The 18,102-nt window shown below is 43.8% G+C and overlaps 1 protein-coding gene across 3 annotated transcripts in view; it reads left to right on the forward strand.

Annotated features, from left to right (window-relative positions):
• MMEL1 (membrane metalloendopeptidase like 1) overlaps positions 1-17,420 on the forward strand; it is a 31,941-nt gene extending 14,521 nt beyond the window's left edge. For all 3 annotated transcript variants that reach the window (XM_071449074.1, XM_071449076.1, XM_071449073.1), the window contains exons 4-23: positions 666-827; positions 1,223-1,303; positions 1,880-1,975; positions 2,222-2,340; positions 3,042-3,107; positions 5,289-5,423; positions 6,022-6,111; positions 6,343-6,479; positions 6,942-7,035; positions 8,156-8,284; positions 9,234-9,332; positions 9,706-9,789; positions 10,048-10,151; positions 10,936-10,994; positions 11,583-11,702; positions 12,684-12,817; positions 13,165-13,230; positions 14,453-14,548; positions 14,804-14,880; positions 16,444-17,420. In XM_071449074.1, coding sequence (XP_071305175.1) covers positions 666-827; positions 1,223-1,303; positions 1,880-1,975; positions 2,222-2,340; positions 3,042-3,107; positions 5,289-5,423; positions 6,022-6,111; positions 6,343-6,479; positions 6,942-7,035; positions 8,156-8,284; positions 9,234-9,332; positions 9,706-9,789; positions 10,048-10,151; positions 10,936-10,994; positions 11,583-11,702; positions 12,684-12,817; positions 13,165-13,230; positions 14,453-14,548; positions 14,804-14,880; positions 16,444-16,543 — 2,048 coding nt within the window. In that variant the 3' untranslated portion in view covers positions 16,544-17,420. The remainder of the gene's footprint in view (positions 1-665; positions 828-1,222; positions 1,304-1,879; positions 1,976-2,221; positions 2,341-3,041; positions 3,108-5,288; positions 5,424-6,021; positions 6,112-6,342; positions 6,480-6,941; positions 7,036-8,155; positions 8,285-9,233; positions 9,333-9,705; positions 9,790-10,047; positions 10,152-10,935; positions 10,995-11,582; positions 11,703-12,683; positions 12,818-13,164; positions 13,231-14,452; positions 14,549-14,803; positions 14,881-16,443) is intronic.
• The last annotated feature ends 682 nt before the right edge of the window (positions 17,421-18,102 follow it).

The raw sequence follows: 18,102 nt of genomic DNA on the forward strand, positions 1-18,102 counted from the left end.
CAGCACAGATGTTCCCAATACCCCCATGGGAACACTGGGTTTTTTTGGGCAGTGCCTAAACTGGAGCCCAGGGGAGCACTGGGCACTCTTCCCTGCAAGGTCTTGTGCTCTGGGACAACTCTTCTGCCATCCAGATGTGCTATTCTACATCTGCCATTCCACATCTGCCATTCCACACCTGCCATTCCACATCTGCCATTCCACACCTGCCATTCCACATCTGCAATTCTACATCTGCCATTCTCCATCTGAAGTTCAGATCTGCCATCCCACACCTGCAATTCTACATCTGCAATTCTACATCTGCCATTCCACACCTGCCATTCCACATCTGCCACTCTACATCTGCCATTCCACACCTGCAATTCTTCATCTGCCATTCCACATCTGCCATTCCACACCTGCAATTCTACATCTGCTATTCCACACCTTCCCTTCACATCTGCAATTCTTCATCTGCCATTCCACATCTGCCCTTCTCCATCTGCCATTCAGATCTTCCATTCCACACCTGCCCTTCAGATCCATTTCTAAGCAGAAAATAGGATTCCTCAAGTCATAACACGCGGGAATGAGTTTTGCCAAGCAGCTCCCTGAGTGTCTTCAGCAGTCCCAGAGGTTCCTGGGCAGTCTGTAGAATTCAGCTCTCCATTTTCGCTGCCCAGCCGCCAGAATCATCCAGAACATGGACCCCACAGCTGACCCGTGCCAGGATTTCTACCAGTATGCCTGTGGGGGCTGGCTGAACAGGCATGTGATCCCAGAGACCAGCTCCAGATACAGCATCTTTGACATCCTGAGGGACGAGCTGGAGATCATCCTCAAAGGTAGGGATGAAGCTGCTCCATCCCCAGAAACCTCTGCTTATTTCAGAGGCTCCTCACTGCACATCAGACAGAGAATTCATCTTGTGCAAAAGTGTTCATTGGGATTTTTTTTCTCTCTGGTCCTTGTATCTCTACATCACTACACCCATTTTGTGGGGACATCCTGTTCCCACTAAAAATTATCCAGAGGTGGTTGGGTGCTGATTCCAAAAGGAGCAGGGCAAGCTGTCTGCAGGTCCTTCCTCCTGACACTTTATTTCATTAACAGCATGAAGAGCTCTCCAGTTTGACAGTAATTGCAGCCTACAATTCACAGCCCTGAATCCTCAGGGGTTTCTGTAAAATGATCAAAGGTCTCCAGGGCACAAATCTCACTGCAATGGTTCCTTCCCCAGGTGTGCTGGAGACTTCAGACCAAGGGGACAGAGAAGCATTTCAGAAAGCTAAAATCCTTTACAAGTCCTGCATGAATGAGAGTGAGTGTCTTCTTGTTCCATCAATTCCCCTGTTCAAAACCAGCTGTACAGAAAAAACAAAGCATTTTGAGCAAAATCCAGTCAATATCTGTCTAATTCCTGGAAAATTCCTCTTCAGATGGATGAAGATGCCTTGGTATTTTATTAAACCTCAAAATACCCATTTGGGTTGTGGAAAGGGTGGATGTTGGGTACCCACCCCTGGTGTGGATGCAAAGCCTTTCCTTCAGAAGGCACAAAACTGGCCCAGTTCATCTTTCCCAAACCAACCCAATCCAAACCAGCCCTGGAAATATCACAGAAGTTATAATTATTATGTATAATTATTATTATACAAAAATATTTTCATTCCTTTTCTGAAGACTTACATAGGATAGTTTCAGGACATCTCTTATTTTTTGCTATGACACATTCAGTTGCAAATTTAAGCTGTTAGGCCTGTTACCTATTTTTCCTAATTTTATTTTTGGATGGAAAAAATGCAGAATTTGTCTTTGCTCCCCCAGGTCTTATAGAGCAAATGAAAACAATTATTTTTGGATGAAAACAATGCAGAATTTGTCTTTGCTCCCTCAGGTCTTATAGAGCAACGAGATTCCCTGCCCCTGCTGCAGGCCTTGAGGATGGTTGGAGATTGGCCAGTGGCTTCTGCAGACTGGAGTAAGACCAGAGGTAATGCTGGGCCTGGGAGGGCTCAGTCAGAATTATTTACTGAAGCAGAGAGGCCATTGTCACCAAAATAAATCCTTCCATTTTCAGTTCCTCTTCCCAAACACAAGTCAGAGTATCACACATTTAATACTCATTGATCCATTTAAATAGATCTCCAAAATTTCAGCTTGTGAACTGCACAACTACAATCACTCTGACACAGATTGACAAATTGACTGAATTTTTTTTCCCCCTTTTCTCTCCCAGAGCCAAGCTGGAGCATGGAGGAAACCCTTTCCATCATGAACTCCAGGTTTAACAAACGTGTCCTCATCGACATGTTCGTCTGGAATGACGACAGGGATTCCAGCAGGCACATCATTTATGTAAGGAAAAAAAAAAAAAGGACAGGGGATTATTTACATGCCAGAAAATCACAATGGATTGTTATTTACACTGCAGACAGAGGAGCTTCTCATTGAACAATAATGGCAAAATGTAGATAATGGCTCTGTACCCCCAGTGTCAGATCTGTCTCAAAGATATATTGGGAAATGGTTTATGGCAGCATAATTTTTTGTTTCAGCAAAAGAAATAAGGATCAATGGAACTTTTGCTGGTTTACAGCATTTAAGGGCTGTAAATTCTTGTGACTTACAAAAATGAGGATGAGGTTTAATATACAGCAGGAAACCATGGGTTTAAAGCACATAAAGAGTATTTCAGAGTTTGTTGATGGATGGTTGTGCAAGAAGTCCAGCCCTAAATTCAAGCAACATAGAAAAATTACTTAAATTAGTTCTTGGGTCTCCATGACTTCTGAAAAATTTTGCTTTATAACCCACACTAAGATCCACCCTGTTGTTATCTGGAAACCCAGAGATAAGAGCTGTACCCTCCACCTCCCCCAGACCCAGGAGAGCCCAAATTCTCTGGGTGTGTGGAGTGGGGTCACCCCAACGCCGAGTGCTAAATTCTCTTTATAGAGAATTTATCCCTCACAGCATCTCCTGCTGCCCTTCAAGGATTCCTTTGGGCAGCCCCAGCTCCTGTTCACCACTAACCAGAGAAATGCATTTTCCCTCAGATTGACCAGCCAAGTTTGGGAATGCCATCCAGGGACTACTACTTTAATGGGGGCAACTACCAGAGAGTAAGTATCCCTTGTTTTGTGCCACTAAAACAACTTTATTCCTTATCCCTGTGCTTTCAAAAACCCCAGCACGTGAATTTTCACACAATTCAACAATCACAACTAGGCTGTGACATTCATTGCTATGTTTTTTCCTAATTAAACCAACATTTTGTAAAGTTTACAAAAGGACTGAACAACGGTAAAAATACCAGGCCTGCCCAGAGCTGGGCAACTCATGAGGAAGGTTATGAGAAAATAAAATTGTGTTTTGTAGCTTACACAGTCTCATTTTGAAGGACAGCTTCACATTTTGAGTGCAGGGGATTTGCTTGTATCTTCCTCTGAATCCCTGGTGCACAGCAAGTAGGAATCTGCTGCCACTTACCCTCCCCTTCCCCCAAAATTACATGAAATTGTGAGAGATTATTTTCTAGCTGCTTTCCTCTGCCAATGCTCAGGGCAAAACCACTGATTCTGCAAAAACACTGTTTCTGTAAATACACAGAAAGCTGCTGCAAACAGAGCCAGATAATTTGTCTGTTTCCAAGATGAAAATACTGCTTTAGTACATTTTATTTTCCTCAATTATGCCTTGCTAACAAAGAGCATTTGCAGCCCAACATCAAACCAATTTTCCTAACAAGAATGGAAGGGAATACAGAGGGACAACAATCAGCATTTGAGACTCTTTTGTCTCCTGGTTGTAAAGGCAGATGAAAACATCAGTGGGAAGAGTTTTCTTCTCACTTCAGTGTGTTTGGCTACATTTTATATAGAATTTAGCTAAAATATAGCCCTGTCAGGTTTATAGGGAATTGTCCCCACACCTTCTGGGCACCTTTAGGTGCTCCCAGGTTCTGGGACAAAACAATCTGGAAATGGAAAAGTGTGGAAAGCTGCTGACCTGGGAATCTCCCCTGCAAGTGTCACCTCCACAGCAGCACCCAGAGCAGAAAAGAGAGATATTTATGCATTGGGGCATGAAGGTCAGACACAGATTGACTTGGAGGAGGTAGGAAATCAGGTAGAGTGCAGAGACAATCCTAAATTAGAGAAAGAAAACCAGTTCTGGCCAATACAGCTTTAATTTGAAGGCACAAAGCAGGGGGGCTGAGGCTGTGCTTTTAATCCTAATGACCAAGGAGGAGACACAACCCCTTTTTATTTGTATTTACCAGCTCGCTGCCCCCAGACAATGAGCCCAGCTCTGATGACCCAAACTCCCCCTGTGCTTAGTCCAGCATCTTTTGGCAAAACTCCTCCTGAGGCCTGGGGGAGTCTGGCCTGATTAAGGCTCAGCATTCAGCCTAAAACCACAAATCATCATCTGTAAGTGCCCAGACTCGATTTCACCACAGCCACTGTGTTTATCTGGCTTCCAGGCTCTAGAGAGGGAGAAAAATATGTGAGGAGAAGAGCAGGTAGCATCAAGTTTTCCTGCATCAGGGATCAGCACTTCCTCAGCAGCCAAATGTCTTTTCAAGGCCCTTTCTGAGGCATAAATCAGCCAGAGCCTCCCATCAGGAATAAAGCAAAGGTGCCACTGGGAACTGTCTGAAACAGAGCTTTCCTTTCAGGCACTAAAACCAGACCTGAGAGGATTTATGGTATTGCTTTCAGAGGACTCAAACCTTCCCTGTTCACCCTGGAATTTTGGATCGCTGTTCCCATAGTGTAACGCAAAGCACAGAGCCTCCTCTTTGCCCAAGCAGTAATTCTAACTCAGAATGCCAGGCTTGCATGGCACAGAAGAGGAGAATTTTTGTTTTGAGGCTGGCAAGTGCCCTGTAAGGTATTCATGACAAAGAGAATGCTTTTCTGGATGAGAAATGTGAAGATGAACCCCAGGAATAGCGAAGAGAGATTGTTTACAAGGGCCTGGAGTGACAGGACAAGGAGGGAATGGGTTCAAACTGACAGAGGGCAGGGTTAGAGGGGATATTGGGATGAAATTCTTCCCTGTGAGGGTGGTGAGGCCCTGGCACAGGGTGCCCAGAGAAGCTGTGGCTGCTCCACCCCTGGAAGTGCCCCAGGTTGGGTTGGACAAGGCTTGGAGCCACCTGGGACAGTGGAAAGTGTCCCTGCCATGACAGGAGTGGCACTGGACGGGCTTTAAGGTCCTTCCAAGCCCAACCATTCTGGGATTCCATGAAATGATGGACAGCAAACCTTTTCTGCCCGTTCTGTGTCCGAGTGCAGGTGAGGGAAGCTTACCTGCAGTTCATGATCACCATCGCCAAAATGATCCGGGAGGACAAGAACGTGTCCAGGGATGATTCCTTTGTCCAAGAGGAGATGGCAAAGGTCATGGAGCTCGAAACAGAGATTGCAAACGTGAGTAGAGAGGTCAAGGACTCCTCAGGAAGCTGTGGGGCGCAAGGGGTGAGGGGGGGAGAGTCTCTTGCTGGTTTGTGCAGCAGTTTTCAATGCAGCAGAAAAGCCACAGAGCAGAACAAGTGGGGGAAGAAGACTTTCTGTGCCATGAGCAGCCCAAAAATCAGAGCCTCTGTGTCTCTAATTCTGCCTGCTGTGCTGCTCCAGTCCCAGCCTTATTTCTATTTGGAGCTCTTCTAAAGCAGGATAATTCACCTTCTGCTAACCATGCACTGGGATAACACCAGGGCAGGCTCCCTTGCATCCTTAATAACCTACAGCACCCTAAAAATCCCCCAGAAATCCTCCCACTCTAAAGAGGAGAAGGAACCACTTGGCTCAACACACCCCTGAAACATTATTGAACAGGGGGGACCCAGGCTCCTGTACTGAATTTTTGGAAGCAGCACTGGGCACAACCAAATGATTTTTCTTGTCCCAAAACAAACTGGTTAATCTGAATATTATTGGAGTGTGTGTGTGTGTGCACCTGCATGTGAATTCAGCCATTGATATTTCTGTCAGTTGATTCCAGTAATAACCTTGTGAATGTCTCCAGGCCACCACCCCAGCAGAGGAAAGGCACGATGTGACCTTGTTGTACAACAAAATGACCTTAGCAGAGCTGCAGGAAAAGTTTGCATTCAATGTAAGTGTTTCATGAGCAGTCTCATACTTCAGGGTCTCTTAATTACTTGCCAGTTGGAAATGGCTTTGTGAATTGATCAGTGCTTCAACAAAGAGGTACAAAATCATTCCCATTCCTGATTTTGCCTCCAGAATCTCTTTAAAAGCTGCATTCAAGGTCATAAGACTGTCAAAAGTCCAGTTACTGAGGCATTTAATCATCCAGCACTGCAATGTCTCTCTGTCTGCCTAGGAATTTAACTGGACCTTCTTCATCCAACGTGTCATGTCCTCAGTGAGTGTTCAGGTGGACCCAGAGGAAGAGGTGGTTGTGTATGGGATGCCTTATCTGCAAGAGCTGAAAGCAATTATCTCCAAGTACTCAGCCAGGTAAAGAAACTGCAGGATAGGTAGGACAAAAGTCAGAGAAGGATTGCTGAAATGTCAATTATTGGACCCCCTTTGCTAGTTCTGAGCTACTGAGGGAAAATGAGACCCCTGTAAAATACAGGAAATGCCCTTGGAGGTTTCAAATTCCAAATACTGCAGTACAAGGTGTCTCATTTTGCTGCTTGCTTAGAAAAGGTTAAATGGGAAGAAAAAAACACATGACAGGCTTAGCTCTTGTTACATTCTAGAAGGAAGAAAAATAAGAAATGAATCCCAGAACAGACATGACAGCCCAACCCTCAGGCTGGATGACTCTGCAGTTGAATGAGATGCTGTGACACCCAGGACTGGCAGCAATGATTTCCTTCCTTGTCTCCATCCAAAACTGAGATTCCTCTCTGACTGCCTGCCCTAGTGCTGGTTTTTACGGGGGGTTAAGCTCAGCTCTGCTTTCCCACACAGCACCATCCAGAACTACCTCATCTGGCGGCTGGTGATCGACCGGGTCAGCAGCTTGAGCCGGCGCTTCAAGGACGCTCGGGCCAGCTACAGGAAGGTATTTCCTCTCTTCATCAAGAGGAGAGCGCCACTGCCACCAAACCCAGCCTGCTCGGCACAAAAACCCTGCCAGGGCTTTGGAAAGAGATGAAACTTTGAGCTCCCTCCCAGCCCAAACCATTCTAGATTCTGTGATTACATCACGGAATCCTCAAACGAGCCCAGTCGCAGCAGTGGGAACCTTTGGGTTAATTTAGGCAGTGGTTTGGAACCTTTGGGTTAATTTGGGTGGGTTATTTTAGGTGGTGGTTTGAAAGCTTTTGGTTTATTTAGGTGGTGGTTTGAAACCTTTGGGTTCATTTAGGCAGTGTTTGAGTTAATTTAGGTGGTGCTTTGAAACCTTTGGATTAATTTAGGTGGCGGTTTGAAACCTTTGGGTTAATTTAGGCGGTGCTTTTAAAGCTTTGGGTTAATTTAGGGAGTGTTTGGGTTAATTTAGGCAGCGGTTTGAAACCTTTTGGTTAATTTAGGCAGTGCTTTGAAAGCGTTGGATTAATTTAGGTGGTGGTTTGAAACCTTTGGGTTAATTTAGGCAGTGCTTTGAAACCTTTGGGTTAATTCAGGCAGTGGTTTGAAAGCTTTGGGTTAATTTATGTGGTGCTTTGAAAGCTTTGGGTTAATTTAGGGAGTGTTTGGGTTAATTTAGGCAGCGGTTTGAAACCTTTTGGTTAATTTAGGCAGTGCTTTGAAAGCTTTGGGTTAATTTATGCAGCATTTGGGTTAATTTAGGCGGTAGTTTGAAACCTTTGGGTTAATTCAGGCAGTGGTTTGGAACCTTTGGGTTAATTTATGTGGTGCTTTGAAAGCTTTGGGTTAATTTAGGGAGTGTTTGGGTTAATTTAGGCAGCGGTTTGAAACCTTTTGGTTAATTTAGGCAGTGCTTTGAAAGCTTTGGGTTAATTTAGGTGGTGGTTTGAAACCTTTGGGTTAATTTAGGCGGTGCTTTTAAAGCTTTGGGTTAATTCAGGCAGTGGTTTGAAAGCTTTGGGTTAATTTAGGCAGTGTTTGGGTTAATTTAGGCAGTGTTTGGGTTAATTTAGGCAGAGGTTTGAAACCTTTGGGTTAATTCAAGCAGTGCTTGGAAGAGCTTTGGGTTAATGTGGGCTCTGGTGCTGCAGGCCCTGTACGGGACGACGCTGGAGGAGGCGCGCTGGAGGGAGTGCGTGAGCTACGTCAACAACAACCTGGAGAACGCGGTGGGAGCCATGTATGTCCGGGAGACTTTTGCTGGTGAGAGCAAGAGGATGGTATGTAGTTTACCCTTCCTACTACTGTACATCCACTCTGGTGGCAGCTCTCTGGTCAGAGAGAGAGAGAGAGCTAGATAAGCTTTGCCATGAGTCGGCCTGGGAGGCTTTAGGGAGCTGGAGAGAAAGAATTCTGAACAATCTGTGCCTGGTGTTTTGTAATAAGCTGTTTACAGCCCATAAGGTTGTTTGCAAGCGGGTGTCTTCTTAATTAGCCAATGGTGATGGTTTTTTTGATTAAGGGACCAATCAGGTCCACCTGTAGTGGACTAGAATATAAAAAGGAATGGGTTTTCTGATAAAGTGAGTTAGCCTTCTGAATGCCTTGGGAGGCTGTGGTTGCTCCTGACTCAACAGCAACACATCCACAATGGCCACAGTGCCCATTCCCTCTGGTGCCTGGGAGAGTTATCCAGCAGTCAGGAAGGTGCAAGGACTCACTTGTGATGCTCTTTTATGTCATTGTTGTATTAGGAACAGCGAGAAGCAAACGACATTTCACTCCAAAATCTCAGAAGGCATAAAGAGAGATTTTATTACCAAACTCCCCATATTTATGGGCAGGATCGTTCTCCCAGAACCTGATTGGTCCTCAAACAACATTTCTCATGCCATTGGATAGTTAGGAACAACGCTTTCTTGTACATCTCTCTCTATAAAAATCACGTACAACATTCCACACGTTCATAAATACCAGGTGCACAGACCAAGATAAGAATTGTTTTAATTCTTTTCTCTGAGCTTCTCACAGCTTTTCCCAGAGCGATGCCTGGGAGAGTTATCTGTTCCACTCCCGGACCATGCTGCCACATCCACGCTTTCAGGTGCTCAGTACCATGGTTTAGAGCACAGAATTTGGAGACACGGCCTTCCAGCAGGAAGCTTTTCACCCCTCCTTAGCTGGGAATAGGGCATGGCAATGATGAGTGTCTCCCTGGCTCTCTTTCAGGTCCGAGATTTAATAGAGAAGATCCGTGAAGTGTTCGTGGAGACCTTGGATGAGTTACAGTGGATGGATGAGGCATCCAAGGAGAAAGCTCGTGAGAAGGTCAGACACAACAAAGAACTTCAGTTTTCCCCCATAAACATGAAATATTTGGAATTTTGTAGTACCACCATATCCAGTTTCTCCACAAACAAGAGGAAAAGGGGACATTATGATCCTGTTACATTGTCCTTTCCTTTCAATCCTTTGTTAGCCCACATCAATAAAAATGCCAACTGGATGTGACACAATTCCCACAAAAAAAAAACATTTCCAACTTTTAATTGACCTCAGGACCATCAGCACCATTCCAAAGCCAAGAAAAAAACCCAAACATTTAACTGTTCTTTGTATTGAAACTTTAGTAAAAACAACCAACAACAGCACACTGACAAAAACCACAATTAAGAGGAAACATTCAACTCTTTTCTTCCAGGCAATGGCAATCAAAGAACAAATTGGCTACCCAGATTACATTTTGGAAGATCACAATGAGAAACTGGACCTGGAATATGCCAATGTAAGTGTTTTGTGCATATCTCACTAAATCCCTCAAAATAAACCCCTGCCTTTGCTTTCTTCACGCTGGAATGTTTGTACCTGTGCAACTGCCCTTTCCAAGGACATCAAAATAAACACATTAATAAATAATTGCTGCAAAGAACCAACTATTCAGTGAAACCATGCAACCAAAACGTCCTTTAGAGGACATTCAGTGGGACGAGGAGCTCCTCTTCCTGCTCAGCTGACCAATGTGCTTGGATCCCTGTTTGTGCAGTTAAACTTCAGTGAACACAGCTACTTTGAGAACATCCTGGAAAACCTGAGAGCTGGAGCCCAGAAGAGCCTGAAAAAGCTGAGAGAGAGAGTTGACCAAGATATGTGAGTTTCCAGACAGAGCCGCAGACACAGCCTAAATTCTGGGTTAATGGTGGGGGTGTTCAGCTCATGCTGTGGGCACCTGGGGATGCCTGTGGCTGAGATAGTCAAGGAATTAAACTATTCTAAGGGAAAGTGAAAAATGCTTTGCCCCTTGAATGTTGTGTGTTTGGGATGAAAGCTGCACATAAAGAAGCCATCAGGTGTTTCCTGGTATCAGCTGTGATCAATGCACCCTTTTTCCTACATTAATTTTTGCCTTATGTATAATCCCTTTATAAGGGTTTTCCTTCTTGTTACAAGGTTCTTCCTTCCTAACAAGGAAATTATATTTCTTTATATATCCATATCTACATTCCTGAGAATATATATATTACATATATATATAGATATATAGTACATATATGTGCATGTATATATGTATACATATATACACATACATATATACATATATACATATATAGAGATATATAAATATAGATATATAGATATAGATTAGATGTAGATAAATATAGATGTAGATATAGATATAGATATAGGTCTAGGTATATATATATAAAGATTAGATAGATGATATAGATATAGATATAGATATAGATTAGATATAGATATAGATATAGATATAGATATAGATATAGATATAGATATGAATAAATAATCCCTGAAAGGATTATATTCCTTAAAATCCTTTCCTATATACCTTGCACTTTTTAACCAGAATTAAATTTCAAAAATGTCTGGGGGAAAAAACCCATCATGACTAACTGTGTGCAACATTTATTTTCAGATGGATAATTGGAGCTGCAGTGGTCAATGCATTCTATTCCCCCAACAGGAACCAGATAGGTAGGTTTATACCCTTTTAACCAGCTGCTTTTATCCACACAACAGTTCAGGTCTGCATCCAGAGGCAAACCTGCCTGTGCCCATCCAGGGACTGTGGGCAAGGCTGCCTGGCCATTCAGCTCAAGCACTTTGCTGGTGAATATTCATCTCCCCAGTTTTATCCCCTGTCACTGAGCAGCCTTGGGTTTGAAGGCCTGGCACAGCCCCAGTGCCAGCACCCAGAAAATGCCCCCAGTGTGTCCCAGGCTGCTCCTCATGCCCATGGGGCAGCCCTGCAGTTTGCTCTGTGCAATGGCACTGCTGAGAGCCATCCAGACTGCAGAAAGTAGGCTAAGCTTAATGTAAATGCTGCTTGGGTCTCAAACAGGGAGGTACTGTAGCTGCAGATGTGCTAAATTAAACCTTTATTAACTTGTCATTTTCCATTTATCAAGAGAGAAACAATTTCACATGAGGCATGAGCTTGTTTCTAATCATTTTATATTTTCTGTTCCTTCCTGACCCTTACACCAAGCAAACAATCTGCCTGCCAGTGATGCAAAATTAAGCCACCTTACAGCATTTCCCTCTTTCTCCCTGTCTCTGCAGTTTTTCCTGCTGGGATTCTCCAGCCCCCCTTCTTCAGCAAGCACCAGCCCCAGGCCCTGAACTTTGGAGGGATTGGGATGGTTATTGGGCACGAGATCACTCATGGCTTCGATGACAACGGTGAGGAGATGACTGAAAAAAATGTTTTTATTTCAGCCAAAACTCGTGGCAGGAATGGCAGGGATTAAGGTGCACTGGGACTGAAATCCCTGCACAGCCACATCCAGCTCAGCAGCAATAGGAGCACACTGAGAACACTCTGGGGAAAGTTTTGCAGGGAGTGTTTCCTGAACAGAGCACAAGAAATGAGCAGATGTTAAAAAAAAAAAAAATTTTGAGGCAATGACAATTCTCAGGAAAAAAAATTTTATTTTTACAGCATCATCAGATCAGAAACACAAAACAAGCAGATCCATGGGCTCCTGAATACAGTGAAATCTGTGAACAATGTTTTTGGGGTAGAACAACTGTCAGTAGTGTCTTGAAATCCCAGGAGACTTTGTTTTTTGACACAAATGCTTGAAATAAATTGACTTTTTAGAGTTTCCCAAATGCCATGTAAAAGAATTTGGGGGAAAAGCTCACTTCTGACTCTACCAGTCAGGAGTTTCTTCCATGTGGTTTTTTTATGCTCAATAAGTTTGTGCAGATGAGAGAAACTGCCTCAGAAACTGAGTTCCAGAGCAAAGAAAAGCCTTGTTCTAGCCAGAGAGCCAAGAACACAAACTCCAGAACTGCAATTCCAGCTTTTAATTCTCTATAAAGCTCAGTTCTGTCATGTGGTCACACAGAACCAGCACCTCAGAGCTGAGGGAAGGTTTTTGTTACACAATATCTGCAAAATCCACATGGAAATAAAACCAGGCCTTGGAGCTATACCTGGGCTGCAGATTTTACAGGAAATCAGGGAATAACAGAGACCACAATTCCACTCCCTTGTGACAAAGAGAATAAACTGTGCCCAGAACATTTCTGAACATCTAAATTCAAGGAGGAAAGAGGAAAGGAGTGCAGCTCCAACATCCCAGCTGCTACACTGCAAGAGCAGCAGCTTTAAAATCTTGCTCAAAACTTTCCTTTTATCCCTGGGCTTTCCTGCAGGTAGGAATTTTGACAAGGATGGGAACATGCTGGACTGGTGGAGCAACTTCTCAGCACTGCATTTCAAGGAGCAGTCCCTGTGCATGGTGCACCAGTATGGGAATTACACCTGGGAGCTGGCAGGGGGACAGAACGTGAGTGACAACGGCCACAGCTCTGGCTTTGCACAAATATTGAATTTCACAGGGGATCCCCATGGGGGATAAGCACAAACCCCATCTCCTACAGGGCTGGGATGAACTGGGGACGCTGGTGTGGCCCAGAAAGGCCAGGGTCTTTGTGCAGTGATGTTCTGTCCATGTTATATTTGTGGGTGTTCTGTTCCAACCTACAGCTCTTACACTGTGACTTCTCTAATTTCATTCTCTCCTTTCCTGTGCCAGCACAAAGTCACATCTTCCCTCTGCTCCAGGCATGTCAGGCTGTTGTATGACTGACCTGTCATTCTTTTTTTATTTTATTTTAATTATTATTTTTACAGGTCAGTGGCATAAGCACATTAGGAGAAAACATTGCAGATAACGGAGGAGTCCGACAGGCTTATAAGGTAATCCTCAACTTTAAAACCTTAACTTTACCTGTTCTGTGAACTATTCTGTGCTAAATTAATTTGACAATTAACATGTTATTAGCATATTCTAAAAGCTAAAACCTCAGGTGCACACCTGGAAGCTCATGAGCCCATGGCCTGCTGCCATTCTTGCACCCAGGAGCAGCCCAAAGGTGGAGCTCAGGTGTGAGCAGGGGAAATTCTTCCCTACAAAGAACCCTAACAGATGGCACAGTAAAACCTTTTATCTTTGGTGTTTTGAGTATGGTATTTATAGAACTTTCGGAAATTTAAATTCCAGCCCTAAGGGACACCATTCCAATTAATTACTTCATTAGGATTGTTCTAAAAGCCAGGACAGATGTGGAGGGGATGTGTGGGGTGACACAAAGTGCCTGCACATGGAACCCCTGGATGTTCCCTGGTGCTGGGTCTCTTTTGGCCCTCAGCTCTCCCTTTGCTTTGGGCCTGTCTCAGGTGTGAGCAGGGAATGTTCTTCCCTACAAAGAACCCTAACAGATGGCACAGTAAAACCTTTTATCTTTGGTGTTTTGAGCATGGTGTTTATAGAACACCCTGAATTTTCAGAAAGTTAAATTCCAGCCCTAAGGGACACCATTCCAATTAATTACTTCATTGGGATTGTTCTAAAAGCCAGGACAGATGTGGAGGGGATGTGCCTGCACATGGAATCCATGGATGTTCTCTGGTGCTGGATCTCTTTTTACCCTTATTCTCCCTTTTGTTTCGTGCTCTGGGCCTGTCTCAGCACCTGAGAGGCTGCAGAAACAGAATGTTGGGAATTAACCAGCATGAGGGCACATTAACTTGTCTCCATCACATCAATATACCTAAAAAAAGCAAATTGGCCAAATAATGTGCAACAATAACAGGTAATGGATTTAACATTGAGCAAGGTTGTTATCTGCTATTTAATGAGCAGTTACCTGAAGAGAGAAAAATCATCACTATAGAGAAGCAGAGGAGATTTAACACTTTATTTACAGATACAAATTCCTGTAGAAAGAGACCATGAAGTCAACAGTGCTTATGCTGACAACTTTTTCATAAAATTCTCTGCACTGCTTGTATTAGAGAGAGAAAACGTATACAAATACAGAAGGGAAGCATGCTGGTTAATGCATATGGTGACTTAAATCCCTCCTCCCATTCAAAATCCTCCTGCTGCTCCTCTGAGTTGATCTGTGATCATTTCCAGGCCTACTTGAAGTGGCTGGAGCAGGAAGGGAAGGAGCCAAAGCTGCCTGGACTGAACATGTCCCACAAACAGCTTTTCTTCCTCAACTTTGCCCAGGTGAGAACTCACAGGGCTGTGCCTCAGGCCCTTGGACTTTGCTGGGGGGAATCAAGGGCAGATAGATCTGTCCCAGAGCACCAGACCTTGATAAAACAACAGCTAATTAATAAATAATTGCATCTATTCTGCCTGTCTATAAAACATACCCCAGTGATATCGTAGCAAACTGGGATGGGTCTTAGGAAAGCCGCTGAGAGGTTCCCAACATGAATTCCCAATACTGAGCCATTAATGATGAATCTCCCTGTGCAGGTCTGGTGTGGTTCCTACAGACCAGAATATGCCAGTCAGTCCATAAAGACAGATGTTCACAGCCCTCTGAAGTACAGGTGTGTTTTATTCATTTACTAACTCACAACTCACTTCATCCAACCCCTTGCACCATGACAGCCCAGGAGAGTCTGATAACAGATTACTGTTACTTACAATTGATAACTGATAACAAGATAACTCCCAAGTGATTTCCAGATTTTCTCCCATGGCTTGTAGGACACTGCAGGAGAGAACTTACCTATACCTGACCTGCAGGTAAATTTGCCAGTGCATAGGGTGTGGTCTTTGCTGGGTCCCCAGGACAAGGGAAGAGATGAATCTGACTCCATGTTCTCAGAAGGCTGATATATTATATCATATTATTATATTATATTATATTATATTATATTATATTATATTATATTATATTATATTACATTATATTACATTACATTATATTACATTATATTACATTATATTACATTATATTACATTACATTATATTATATTGCTATACTAAAACTATAAAGACAATACAGAAAGGATACAGATAGAAGGCTTAACAAAAATGAATAATAAAAACTCGTGACTGACTCCTCAGAGTCTGACACAGCTGATGGTGATTGGTCATTAAGTAAAAACAATTCGCATGAAACCAATCAAACATGCCCCTGTTGGTAAACAATCTCCAGACCACATCCCAAAGCAGCAAACACAGGAGAAGCAATCAGATAATTGTTGTTTTCATTTTTCTCTGAGGCCCCTCAGCTTCCCAGGAGAAGAAATCCTGGTGAAGGGATTTTTCAGAAAATCTGACAGTGACAATAGGGGATAGAGCAGGACCAAACCCACTCTGTCCTGGCATTTCATTGCTCATATTACCTTAATATTTCCTAAGGCATCCCATATTCTGAGCTGCAATCAAGTTCTGATGTGTAGGATCATTGGGGGTAGGACGGTGGGGATGGAGGGAGATGAGAGATCTCTGAATCCAGGGCTTGGAACTTGGGGTTTATTGCAAAGGGCCTGGGTGCAGGGCCCTGCTGGGAGCTGCCAGCCACAGCTCGGAGCAGGCCCAAAAAAGAGAGAGAGGTAAAGAGAAAGAAGGCAAGAGCATGGTAAAGAGGATGAGAGAGTGAGGAAAAGTAAAAGAGAGCAAGGTTCCCGTTACAATACCATAAATCTTCTTCTGTGCTGAATATTCTAATTCTCACTAACCAATCTAGTACAAAATACAAATCCTATAGCATTTACACACAGCCCATAAGAATCATTACATCACCATTCTGTGTTACATTTTAAACCCTAAAAACTCCTCTTTGGACCCCTTCTGCCAAGCTGGTAGGGTCTGCTCTGACCCTTGGACCTGTCTGCAAGCAGAGGGTGTTGTTCCATCAAAAGGGGATTACCTTCAGCCAGCCATGCCATTGTTTTCCAGTTGTTCAGTAACTGAGTGATCTCAAAGCTTGCTTTCATTTCAATCTCGCTTATAGTTTCCATATTCTCAAAATCTTTTGCCAGGCAATCATATTTATACAGCTTTCCTGTTTCATCTTCCCCAACATGAGGCCCCAAGCCACTTTCTGTTCCCCCAGAGCAGCAATTTTCCATGTAAATGAGAGTCCCTTCTCTTTGTTTAGGGTGATGGGCTCCCTGCAGAACTTTGAGGCCTTCTCCGAGGTGTTCCACTGCAAGAAGGGCACGGCCATGCACCCCGCGGGGACGTGCCGCGTGTGGTAACCCGGGATGGGACACTGGTGACACCACCACCAGCTGCTGGCAGGGATGTGCCCGGTGTCCTGCTCAGCCCCAGGGGCAGCAGCAGGGGCAGCTGCTGCAGGGAGAGCCAGGGAAGCCCTCAGCTGTCCCCAGTGCCACTGGGAATCTCACAGGGATGACGGGGATGGAGCTCGGGGCTGGCGAAGCCACGCTGTGTCCCCAGGCTCAAGGACTGTTTCCAAGGACATCCTGACTGTTACTGAGACACTGCTTCAGGGTTACAAGGACTCATTCTTACACAAGAAAACAAAACCAACAAGCAGCCACGAATCTATTTTTCAGAAAGGAATAATAATTTTAATACGCCAGCCCCACTTTCCGGGGGCTCAGCAATGCTGTCTGAGACTGTTCCACTGCTCCGTTTCCAGTGTTCTGGTTCTGGTGCATTTTTCCCCCAGACCAGGTTAGGGCTGGTGTAAACTCTCGTGCTGTCTGTGCCCCTGCACTTTGATCACTGCTTTGTTGTTCATGGATTGCTATTTGTGGTGACAGTGAGCTCTGTGTCAAGATGCCTGTCGCACTCTCCTCCTGCACTTGAGTTCCTCTGCTCCAAAGAACCCCCTTCAAGTGAGGCATCACTACAATTATCACATTGTAGGAGTACAAATTCTGTCTTTATGGTTAAATTACAGGGTCCCACCCTTCAGAGATATATTTAAAATGATGCTTATTCTTGTAGAAAGTGTATAAAATACCTTTTGCCAAATAGCAGACGTGTATCCATGGAAACAATTAAGCTGGTTTTAATCCTGTGCCTTTTTCTTTTGCCATAGGCTATTTTTCAGTATTTACACTTGAAAATGTAACATGTATTAATTTTTAATAAAATTTAAAAGAAAAAAAATCATGGTGGTGAATTCAGCCAGGATTTCTATATGGGGGGCTTTCCTTGGTAAGCATCCTAATATAATGAGAATATCTTAAACTTGCAACATTTAATAGTGAGTTCTGAATATTATTCCAGCAAATGCTTTTCTTCCTAGCACAGGAATCACAAGGCAGTAGCTGCCTGTGTGACTCTGCAAAATCTCTGAGCCCTGGAGATGGGCCACTAAAAGGTTCTGGCACATGCAGCTGCTAAAGGGATACCTAAAATGTGCCTGGGAGGGTTAATTCCAAGTGAATCAACACTTGCACACACAGCACATGGAAGTTCCTCTGTTTTTTCATGTAAGTTTATCCCATCTTGTAAGACCCAGAATGAGGGGTGTGGGACTCCAGGCAGCTCTTCAAAATGCAGTTTATTGTATACAAAATGCAGTTTATTATATACAAAATGCAGTTTATTGTATACAAAATGCAGTTTCTTGTATACAAAATGCAGTTTATTGTATCCGAGAGGTTACAGCAGCCCAGGGTCATGGGTGACAGAGCTGTGCCCACAGCTGTCAGCTCCAGCTGCAGGCAGGCCTGGAGACCCTTTGGTTTTGGTTACAATGCATTCTAGACTTTTCTTTTGGTCACAATGCATTCTATACTTTTCTTTTGGTTACAATGCATTATATACTTTTCTTTGCTGA

The sequence above is a fragment of the Agelaius tricolor genome, unplaced genomic scaffold (genome assembly GCF_023055355.1).
Source record: "Agelaius tricolor isolate 1412-34295 unplaced genomic scaffold, bAgeTri1.0.p SCAF_28, whole genome shotgun sequence".
In the NCBI taxonomy this organism is placed as follows: domain Eukaryota; kingdom Metazoa; phylum Chordata; class Aves; order Passeriformes; family Icteridae; genus Agelaius; species Agelaius tricolor.